The sequence below is a fragment of the Pleurodeles waltl genome, chromosome 3_1 (assembly GCF_031143425.1).
Source record: "Pleurodeles waltl isolate 20211129_DDA chromosome 3_1, aPleWal1.hap1.20221129, whole genome shotgun sequence".
NCBI lineage: Eukaryota > Metazoa > Chordata > Amphibia > Caudata > Salamandridae > Pleurodeles > Pleurodeles waltl.
In genome coordinates, this window is record NC_090440.1 from 417,973,174 (window position 1) to 417,985,404 (window position 12,231).

The following is a 12,231-nucleotide window of genomic DNA, read 5'->3' on the forward strand; positions in this document are numbered from 1 at the left end:
TGATTCTTTCTAAAGTCACAATGTATGGACGTAGTCTGTTACAATCGGAATGCTACATTTAATTGTTCATCACTCAATCTAACACTGGTTTTGTACAGATCACATTTGCTGGTTTCGTTTGGGTTTATTTTCACTTATTTGCATTTTGTGATCACTTTATGCACCACTAGTAGCATTTAATTTACAGGTCACGGGTATCTGTAGTATCATACAAGTAAATTAAATACACACGTATCAGACATAGGCCAATTTTTAAAGAGTAAGTGGGGAATGGTACAACTTTGCCTCCAGCCATCCTGTCAGGATTCTCCTTCGTGTCACTGTCGGGGAGGATTATATAAACACCAACAGAAGAGCCATTCACAGTCATCTGACCGAAGACACTAGCAGAAGGTACAAATGGTTAGGACAAGAATCTGCCAGCTTTTTAAAAGGACTTTTTTCAGAACTGTGACTTAAAATCTGACTTTACCACTAAAGAGGATTGTAAATTTCAATTCATTTGAGTCTGAACATGACACCTCTTTCTGCTCGCAATTGAAAGTTAGCACTTAATAAATGTACCAAGTTAACCGAGTTTTAGTGTATTGGGGAGACTTACCTCACAATAGTGAAAATGACTCGAGGAGTTTTCCACTACCAGGACAAGTAAGCATAAACCCACTTGTTCTATTTTAAAATACCATGCACACTGACCTACAGGCTTTCAGGGCCTACCTTAGGTGTGACATACAGTTATTAGAAAGGAAGGGTAAAGCTTGGCAAAAGGTTTATTTTGCCAGGTCGAAACAGCAATTAAAATCTGTACTACAGGCTCCAATGAGAGGCCTGAGCCATGCTTTAAAGTGCTAATTTAGTTAGTGGCACAATGGGTGCTGCAGGCCAACTAGTAGCGTTTTTTATTTACAGGTCCTGGGTACTTATAGTACTATGTACTAGATATTTACAAGTAGATTAAATATGCGAATCAGATGTATACCAAGTTTTCCATTTTATGGGAGAGAGCCACACACTTTAGTGGTGGTTAGCAGTGGCAAAGTGCACAGAGGCCTAATGCAAGCAAAAATGAATACAGATGACAGGAGGGGTGAAGGCACAAATTGTGGGGAACTACCACACCAAGGATGTGTGGTTTAACTTTTTGTCATCATTACTGTTGATAACAACATATGGGGTAATATGTGGAAACATATGGATTTTGGTTTAGGCAACAATTGAAATCTGGTCCAGCTGGTCTTTTGTTGTGCAATCTAAGCAGCACAGCTGTAAAGACCTAATTGGAAATCTTGTAAGAAGTCATCATGCTGTCCATTGAAGTATTTGATATAATGGTCTCTAGGACATCATCTTAATCATCCACATCAATGTCCAATAAGACAACGTCCAACCCACATTCCATTTTGGCATTGAAATCCCTCATAACAATAACATTTGGCCAACTTGATGCCATTATGACTAATGTGAGAGAATAATAGGCTTAGAAACCCTGCAAGGTCAGTTAAATGAAGGGATACAGCTTGACCATAATGTTTAATAATTAATGTCAAACAGAACTTTTGACCTCCCCACAGGAAACTAATACCACTTAGGAGTTATGGGATCCTGTAGGAATTTATTCAGTTTTACTTTATACTTCATGTTTACACCTAAAACACCCCCACACTCTCCAAACTGGTGACCAAATTCTGTAGCTTTTTCTGGACTGTAACACAGCTGTCAAGCTTCCCAGGTTCATGGGTGACTAGTTAGGCTAGGACCAGATTTTCCTTAAGACTGAGAGATTTGTAGTCTTATTTGACACACTATAAAATCATTATTACAAGCCCAGAATTCTTAGAAAAAAAAGCACTGGACTAGCTAGTCACAAACGGAATGAGGATACTTGGTAGCTATGATGTAAGAGGAGATATAAACATTGACATAAATGGGGGCAGAAAACCATGTTTCCAGTAGTAAAATGATGTTACTCTTATGAATAAGTGTGAACCTTTTAGTTCAGCTTGTTTAGTAGACATTCAAGCCACATTTTAGAATAACATGGGTGTGCTCTGCCACACACCATACACAATGAATGTAGCAGGAATGTTGCTTCCCCCTTTATGAGACAGAGGGAAAAAGTAAAAGGAGTAGAACCCACATCATCCTTAACAAGTCAACCATGATGCTAACGCATCAAATCAATTATAAAGGGATACATCAAAACGACCCTTCTGTAGGAGCCACCAATTGGTAAACAAATTATGACCTGTCCTTTTATACATTATTTTACAGTTAAACAATATCCTGCGATCCTGTCACAGGGAGGAAAAATCTACAATAGTATACTATATTTTGTTAATCTATTGGTCGTTTTTAATATCCTAGTCCTGCAACAATAGTCCTTTTCAACTGCATGAGAATAATGGTGAAATTGGAATGTGAAGTTTCTCTCCAGGTGAGCAGGCTGGGTGAATGGAAGGAAGAAAGTAGGGGTTAAAAGGATGATGAGAGACAATGTGTGCACCCAAAACAGGAAGGTCACAAGTTCAAAATGGAGGGTGAAAAGGTGAACTTTTAAATTACGCTGATATCAGGCACAGTTTCACATTTTACAATTCCAGTTTCAGTTGAAATGTTACATCACTGTCTTGGAATAATGAGAAGCAAAGGAACATTTAAAAATAGCATCTGAGCAACTGTTATTTATTTTTATTTTTTGATGCCACAAGGAAAGTACACAAGCCTTTATCGTTAGTATCCAAGCGGGTAAGTTAGGGAATGTTGAATTTGGGGCCAAATTTAAGAAAGGTAGTGCTGCATCCAATGAAGCGCTACTTTTCTTGCACCCCCGCCTCCATCCCCCCAACACCACCGTTTGTGCGCCATATTTAAGATATGGAGCACCATGGAGGTAGTTAGAACAATAGCGTCGACAATTTTGACGCTAGTGTAGCAAAGTGCAAGGAGGCCCATTGATTTAGATGGAGGCGTCAACTGCTCAGAGAAGGTGTTAAAAATGACAGAAAAAATGGTGCAGTGAAATCTTTTATATTTCACTGCGCCATTTTTTCGGGTTTCCTAACGGGGGAACGCCACCCTTGGATACATTATGCCTGGCGCAAGCATACTGTGGCGCAAGGGGTTACAAAGTGGCACAATGAATGCATTGCACCACTTTGTAAATATGATGCAGGGAAAAGACTACCTTATCTCCGCCTTAGCATCAAAAAGGTGCTGCTAAAGTGGCTCTTAAATCTGACCCTTGACGTGTTAAGAATTAAATAGCAATGCAGTTGTTTCAACCCGTAGGTGGTTCAGTTGTTAGGCTATCAGTTCTGGCAGCTTGTTCAGAAGAAATGCAACCTACTAAAGCATTTGTGGGAGGCACTCGAGACACAGTAAAGAAGAGGTATTGTATGTATAAAGATGCTCCACAGGACCAGTAATTGAATTGGAGACCTCGATGCCAATACTCATAAAGATAGTCTCTGCCTAGGCTACAAAAATAGTGATGGAGAAAAGAGAAGCAGCAGCCATCTTAAATGAATAACTGATAATTTGTGACTGCTTCGCACACACACTCAAATTCTTTAGACAAGCAGCAGAATTCTCTAGTGAAATATATGTATACTGCTGTACAAAACCAGTGTAGTTCTGATCACAACATATAGCCTACCAGTCGAGCTGGAGAGGTAAATCGATGAGTAAGGTGGGAGAGAGTGGCACAACAGCAGGCCAAATTATTTAACAAATGTAAATCTGGAGGCCTAGGTTTACCTAAGAAGATAGAGATGTACATATTTTTAAAATTCACAAAGTTTTGTAATAATACTTTTGGCAAGTCGTGGTTGTAGCAGCTTTCCAGAGTGATGCTATAAATATTTTGTGAATCCTCGTGTTTAATGTCTTGTATGAGTGCCACTGCACTTTATAGCTTTTCCTCCAAGAGGAAATATTTTTTATTTTGGTGAAACCCCTGGCCCATTACCTCCTAACAGTTTTGAGGCTGTCCCATTTCTGTTCCCACTCTGTAAAACGGTTTACATCTGCTTTTGTCATGAGTAAGTCTATGACCTTTTCCAGGGTGGAAATGAGCTGAGAAAATATTTGCAACAACCCACGAATAATTAGTTCTGCGCATGTTCCCAAACTTCCAGGACATTTCTGCCCCCGAACACCCACTCTCCTTTCCTTGAATAAAAGATACTCACACTAAAATCTTAAGAACAGACATTTTAGGGTAAAACCACATTATTTGAGTAACATTATGTGGCTTTACACTCATAAAATGGTTATTTACACGCGTAAATGGAATTTGCAAGCGAAGGTAGCTTCGTGAATCAGGCTTACAGAGTCTGAATATATCAATGATAATCATTACTCTATCAAAGTTGAAAGCATGGATTGTGGTTTCCATACCATAAAATACGCTTAAAATTATTTTATGAGACTGCACATTTCCAACTAATACAAATCCTTGTTTAACTCTGTTTCATTTGATATAGGGTGCTGCAGTTATTCGGATGTTGTCAGAATTCTTAACAGAGTCAGTGTTTGTACAAGGCCTACGTGTAAGTATATATCAAACTAATTTTCTGCAGAAATACACAACAAATAAATGATTGGCTACCGGGTTTGTCTGCATGAGTGTGATTCTTCAATCGTCACATAATACATAATCGGCTTCATAATTTACACATTAAAGCAAAAGTTGTTTGAACTGTAGTTGATCAAACGCTACTAAATAATATTGACACCTGAATGTGAATGGTCACCTTGTACTTTGGAGAATTTCTCATGGTCACCATTTTTAAGGTTCTTAGCAGAGTGGTACATGGGTCTTCTGCCTACTCCCAATAAAAGTTTGTGAAAATGAGTTTCTCAAAGACCAGAAAAGCAACACAGTTCAAGGTTTCATACTTCATCCGTTTTTTTACATATATCGTCCAACCTTAGATTCTGGATTAGAGATGAAGGTTTTAAATTGCTCATAATCCACAAAAACTGTCACGACTCCACACCAAACGTTCAAAGTTCTGAAAAATGACAAAGTTCAAGGTGTCATACCTCGATTCAGTTTTTTACAGTTAGCATACATGCTTGAATTCTGGTCTGAAACACAGATTTTGTAATTGTTCATAGTCCACAACTTGTGTCACAGCAGTGTTTCTGGGAACCCCCCTCCCTTCCTCAGGGTTTCATTGGAGCGCCCATTTTGTTTTTCTGGACTTCAAGCCATCGAAACACTGAGTTCCATAAGCAAACTTTTCAATTCAGTTTGAAATCTATTTCAATAAGGGGTATGGCACGTGAAGATCATATGTAGCCTCTTTAGTTAACGGAACTGTTCTCTCCATTTGAATGTATTCTCTTGGATTAATAAAATTAAAAAACTGGTATTTTTTTCTGAATCTGTTTTGGGGACTGAATGTAGTGGAAGATAAAGTTATGAGAGGACAACAAAATAAAACATTAACTAATGTGGTTTCCTCATTACCACGGCTCTCCTTGGCACCGCCTTTCAGAGGGTTGTAAAAGACTAAAGGCAGCAATGTATTTGGGTAGAGCATGTAAATGGGGTATACGTGGCACTGAAGAGATTTTTGTACAATAAGCTGAATTAAAAACAAATATTGCCTTATTTAAAAACAATCACGGATATAGTGGTCTGCTGACTTTAGCAGACCGCCATCCCTGTGATGGTTATGAATCATAGTGGATCTCAATTTGTGACCCACCTTATTCATTTTCAAGAGGTAGGTCGAATTGTGACCCACTACGATTCGGTATTTTGTGAATGGACCTATTGGTACATAGCAGTGCTTAATTTGTGCTTGTTGTTTCCGGTGCTCAGCACCGGCACTTATTTTTGAGGGTCGGGGCTTATTCTTCTGCCTCAAGCGTTTTCTGCGAGCAAAAGACAGATATGGGAAAGAAGGAAGAAGGGAAAAATGAAAAAGCGTCACAAAGGGAGAATGTAGAAAGCTGCAAGAGTGAGCTGGAGGAGCAGGGAGTGGCTTTATATGGATTAAAGAGGCCCGATATGGCGTCAGGATTATGCCATCTCCGTTTTCCGTGTTCACACAATTAAATGCAGCAGCCGCATGTTTTGGGGGGGTCTTTGGACACCGGCACCTTTTTATTTACAAATTAAGCACTGGTACATAGGTTCATTCACAAAATACTTATGCGTTCGGCAAAAATCAGTGTGCAAATTGCCACCACTTTTACTCAACAGATTGTATTTACTTCTGGTCCCAACACCTTAAATCTTAAATGCAATTCCAACACGATGGATTGGATGATTCCTTCTTTTTCACGATACACAAATGTATGCATGCATCACAAAACCCTTCTCAAAGATGTGGTTTTCCTAACAGGGCACTAAGGGTAAAGTGATAAAGCATTCTGTGGTTGCAAATCATGTACTTTCTAGAAACTCAGTTTGGGACCACAAACATCACATATTAATATTTACTTAACACCTTAACACCTTTTTGTGATTCAGAAAAAACGTTCAGAATAACCAAAGGTGTTTTGTGACTCATTCAGAATCACAATTAGCAGGGGGGCTGAAAAAGGGCTTCCTCCAACTGCGATTTGGTATAAAATGTATCAGTGGTTTGCAACTGTAAAATCACATTTGCAGTTGCAAATGACTCAAATGTTACCAACTTCTGAAAGGGATGATAACAGAATCACAAAGGGAAAAGTGTCCCCTTTAAGAATCATGTCATGTGGCCTCGGAGGAACAGGCCGTGGTCCAGAAGGCCACTGCCTGCTCCCATTATGTCTTTTCAAACAGGAATCTTTTCGTTTTTAAGGTAGTACTTGTATCTTTAAGTAATATGGACTGTTTATTTTTAAAGTTTCCTGTTTGGGAATGCATACACATAGATGATGGTCTTCTGTTTCTGGCAGGCCAAAGGGTTCCTCGTTGGAAATGCAAACACAAGGATGGTGGTCTGCTGTTAATTGCAGGCCACAATACCTCTATTGTAGTCAATCACAGGGGATCGCAAATAGCTACCTGCTGAAGTATTATTATTTAGGCAAGTCATCCTGCAATCCCCTCGACTGGAGAGTTTGCAAGGCAACCTCTTGGTACATAAGCTGCATTGCAAAATCACAGACAGGTTGCAATAAGATGGTGAACAATTTGCATCTGCTTTTTGTGACCTACCTTAATCCTGTTCTCAATAGAAGAATCAGCATTATGTTGCATCTCTTTTTAAAGACCCATTTTGTAGATAAGTAGGTAGCGTCACATACATAATAAATATGAAATGGATTATACTGAGCCGCTGTTAAAAAAACATGGCAATTAAATGTTGGTTAATTATATGCTGAAGTAATTTGAGAGCTTCATGTTATGCATATTATGTTAAATTCTCAAATTTGGGTCATTATGTCATCATGTAATTGTAGACAACTTTGGGAAACATTTTTGAGAGAGCACGAAGTAACGCAAACGACTGGAACACAAGTGGTTGTTGTTTCCACCACTTGTGTTTTTTGTACTATTTTTTAACCACAAAATGAGTCCTCAAGTCAAAAATCGACATGAGTATGCATCTTGCGCTAAGATATAGCACTAAATGATAAATTCTTATTTTACAAAAATACATGTAATTTTCCTGAAAATCTGCATATTTACACAAAAAAACAAGTTATGTGAATTTCACACATCTCAAGTTCATTAGGCTTTCTTTACCACAAAATTTTGTCAATCCTGCTGCGTAATCTGATAATCCAATGCTACATAATTGGGGTGGAGCTGATTATAGTCCTAGTGCCAGGATTACATTTGTACACAAATATAATTTCAGATAAAACCTTCCACTCATCTCATGTTCAAATTAGATGCAAATCTGATTTGTGCACTGCCGCACACATAAATCATAGCAAAATAGTACACAATTCGCCATTCATGCACTTTATAGTTTGGTTCAAATTGGTCAGTTTCTATTTCCCAGATACCACAGTAGCAATAATTCGTAGGTGTTCAGTTTGCACCTCTGGGCAAAGAATCAGGCAACCTAAATTTTGCTGGATGATTCTCTTTTAGCCCGGTATTCTATATTTAATGCAAAGCTCCAGTATTGGTTTCTCACTATTGCAAAAAAAAGTGATTAATTTTCCTCTCGAGAAAAGTCATTGGTTCAAGGGTAGAACTGCCAGAAAAGTATTTTTTCAAAAATGTAACATTTAATACCAAACAAACTTTGTGCATTCAGTTTCTGTTATTTTTTACAGTCCTATCTTCAAGCGTTCGCATATAACAACACCATTTATGATGATCTATGGGTCCATTTGCAAAAGGTAAGTCCGAGAAACTTCTGCGAAATATGTTTGTAAAGCTACATGGATTGGTTAGAAGAATTCCACTAAGATTCACTGGGTGGTCGAACAGAGGTCATGATAAACATTTTCTTCATATGCATATTCAGAAATGGAGCATCCATGGTTGGTTTTGCAGGGTGAAAGTGTACCCTTGCATCACTTGATATTATAGAGATGAATTGTGAAACTGAGTAGTACTTGATAGCTATGTGTTTTTGATGTCTCACAAGTAGCTTCGTGCCACCAGTGATAATGTCAACAGGTTTATCTGTAGGGATTGATCTGTACTAATTATCAACTCAACAATGAGGATTATTTCACTATTGGAGAATACAAATGATTAACTACTAGTTTAAATTGCTTTGTTCATAAAAGGATTGTCACATTAGACATTGGACCAGAATATAAAATGAAAGCTAACAAGATGTAACAGAAAATACTTAAGTCCTGTCAAGTTATATAGACATCACACATGCCTTGTGTGTTCATTCAAGTTTGGGTGTCTCTTAAAGAAAACATCTAGAAATTAAGTCCATCCTAATGGTCATCTCCCAAGCCATCCAAGACAGCCCCTATGTTCAATCTCTTGGCTTCTATGTTTCCTTTAGATGTTTAGTCATTGTTAACGGAAAAACTAGGAAGGATGAAATACGTCAACGTTTTCATAATATATATAATTTCCCAACATGCAACTTGTTGGTGACTGTAAACAATGACTCAACAGCTAAAGGAAATATAGAAGCCCAGTGAACAATAATAGGGGGCCGTTATTGATGTATTAATATCTATCTATCTCTATATATTTATATCTATCTATATATATATATATATATATATGGGGAGGAGCCAAGATGGCGACCGGGAAGGACGCTTGATTAAGCGCTCCTCTCGGGCTCGCCTCGAAAATAATTGCGGGGCGCTTCTGGGGCGCCGCTGTCGCAGCCCTGCGGCGGGATCCGCGGCTGTGACCACTCTCCTCTCGTTGGCGGCTCTGGGCGTGATCGCGCGGCCGGGCAGAGGGACTGCCGCGGAGCGGCTCGGAGCCGGGAGCTGCGGCCGCCATTTTGCTGGCCGCGTCGGGCTGGATGCGGCCTTAAGGACTGAAGGAGAGGTGGGTGCGCGGAAGCGGGGAGCGGCCCACCTCGTGAGGGTGATAAACCCATATTAAGCTATAATTCCGCCCTGGGTGCCCCCCCTCCTCGACGCCATTCGGCCGCCGGAGTTTCCCCTCCCCCCCAATCAGGCGCGGGGGAGCCTCAAGGAGCAGCGGCGATTCAGCGGCGGGTACTGCAGGGACCCCGGGTGGACCTCGCCGCCGTGACTGGAAGCGAGCGGAGAGACGCGCCTCCCACTCCGCAAAACGCCCTGTGGGACCACAACAACAGGCCAGGGGCGTATCTGTTACATGAGCGGGTTGGGATCCGCTCCTTGGACTCCCCAGTTGCTACGCATGGCCGCGGGCCCTGTCGGGCGGCTGTGCACTCGGCCACAGCAGACGCGCCCTCTCCTGGAGGCCGCTGGCGCCGTCTCCCCTTGGGGTGGGGTTCAGCGCCAGACTTGGAGGTCCTGAAGGTGAGACGGACATACGGCGTCTGCGGGGACCGCTGCGAGGGGAACTGGTCACTGCCCTCGCCTTGCATCGCCTACCCCTTCCTGCCCGCGAGGGGGGAAGAAGGACGGGAGACGAATCCTGTTGAGGGCCACTGGGGGTGCCTCCCTATCCTATAGCGGCTGGCGTGGAGCGTCCGTCCCAGGAATCGTCTCTGGACCTGCAGCTGGATATCGAAGCTACCATAGACATGGTTTGCGCAGGGTCGACCAGGATCAAGCTAAGCCATATCCTCTGTTTAATGGCGCCGACCTGCACCACAGGGAGGAACAGTGCTTAAAGAACTGTGCGAGCCCGCATCACACTAAGTAAACACACCTGGGAATACCACTCCTCTACTCCACACTGAAAGTGGACCTAGAGCCTGGAGCTGGCTGATGACCGGGGGCTCGGGGCACGCACGTGGACCCAGCGTCGGGAGGCACTAGACCACCTGAATAAGATCTCATTAAGAGAACCAACAGTAGAGCCGAAACCTCAAAAACTGAAATCTGCACCGGCGTGGCTCCGCGGGGACATATATGCCCTCCTCGCTTACAGGGCCCAGAGAAAGTAGGTGAGCGCGAGATCCTGGGAAGAATCAGGCAGCAACAGATAAGTCAAAATGGCCGGTAGGCTCAAATCAGCTAAAAACCAGGACCGGAACACGCCAGGCCAGGCTCCCGGAGATCAACAGCATACGCCCTCTCTGCAGTCGTTGGAGTCCACGCTCATGTCACATTCCTCGCAATTCGAGAAAATACTACAAGCAATCATGGACACTAAAACCTCACTGGAGACCAGGATAGACACGGTATCGCAAGACCTGAACATCCTCAGAGTAGACCATGGCAAACTATCTGATAAAGTGAAGACAGCGGAGGCGGTGCTAAGTGACCTGGCCCCCTCGGTAGCGGATAACCAAAAACAAGTTCTCCGTCTAGATGCAGAAGTAAAGTCACTGATGAGAAGAGCAGAGGAGGCGGAGGGCAGATCCCGTCGCAACAACATACGTTTTCTTGGTTTTCCTGAAAAATCACTGGATCAAAGCTCAGAGCTCCTGCTGGAACACTGGCTAATTAAAGAGGTCCTGAATGGGAACCCATCCAAATTCTTCTCAGTGGAAAGAGCATATAGAATCCCCGGACGCCCCCCGGCACCGGGCCAACCTCCGAGACCACTGATAGCTAGGTTCCTAAACTTCAGGGACCGGGATACGATACTTCAACAGTTCCACAGCAAAGGTCCATACAGGTATGAGGACTCGACTGTTTACGCTTATCCAGATTTCACTCAGGAAGTGCAAAGGCAACGCAACTCCTTCACCCAAGTTAAACAACGCCTCCGGGAGTATGACATAAAATACGCATTAATGTTCCCCGCTAAATTACGTGTAACAACAGATGAGCGCATTCATATGTTCACCTCACCGGAAGATGCCTGGACGTGGATGCATGCCAAAGGCCTCGCCCAACCCCGCGAGGCAGCTGGCACCGGCGAGAACTGGTCAACGATGAAACCTAGGAAACGATCCAAAAGGCGAGCCAGGGGTCAACCCACGGAAGAACAGGCTGCAGAGGAGAGAGCCAGGGCCCTTAAAGAAACCCCCCTACTAACTCAGAATTCCTTTGAGACGCTCAGGACCCAGCCAGTGGAGTGCTTGGATTCTGACTCGGTCAGCTCGGACTCTACATTAACGGAGGCATTGAGGGGCCCGGAGCTCACCCCTAGGTCCGCAGACACACTCTGAACAAACACTACTGAACTATCCCCCCCGGGGGGGACCAACCGCCACAGCCTGAATACAGAACTGAACTTTGCGACCTCCTCCTGATGTGGTTGGTCACATCACCTGAACTTATGTATCCTTGCACGTTTGCTCCTGGAGATAACTCCTTTATTCATATTGTGTGCGGCGGGCGGCGTGGGGTGGGGGGGCAGATGGCTGTGCCCTGGGAGTGCCCCAAGCCAATTGCGGACCGTGTCTGCAGAAGGATGCGAGCCCCTAAAATGAGCCGCATCCGGATAGTATTATTGCTCCCCCGCAGATATCCATACGGATACACCTTGGCACGCACCTAAAATGGGTGTGTAGCCTGTTGCAAGTTCATAGTTGGGGTTGGGATCCAGTTGGGGAGGGAAAGAGGGTAACTATTAGTTTGTGCACTACCGGTCTGCTCGCAACACTGGTTAAACGCCCGGAGGCAAGGGGCCCGCACGGGGGGCGGCGGGGGCGGAGGGGACCCAATGGGCCTTCCCGGGATCCGGGGCGCAAGACATGCACTCACAAATTGAATATGGCCCAATCCACAATCCATAGC

General features: G+C 43.0%; 1 protein-coding gene across 2 annotated transcripts in view; it reads left to right on the forward strand.

Moving 5' to 3' along the window:
* Positions 1 to 12,231, forward strand: part of LOC138284178 (aminopeptidase Ey-like) — a 534,815-nt gene that overhangs the window by 265,085 nt on the left and 257,499 nt on the right. For both annotated transcript variants that reach the window (XM_069222674.1, XM_069222675.1), the window contains exons 9-10: positions 4,485 to 4,550; positions 8,236 to 8,301. In XM_069222674.1, the coding sequence (XP_069078775.1) occupies positions 4,485 to 4,550; positions 8,236 to 8,301 (132 nt within the window). The remainder of the gene's footprint in view (positions 1 to 4,484; positions 4,551 to 8,235; positions 8,302 to 12,231) is intronic.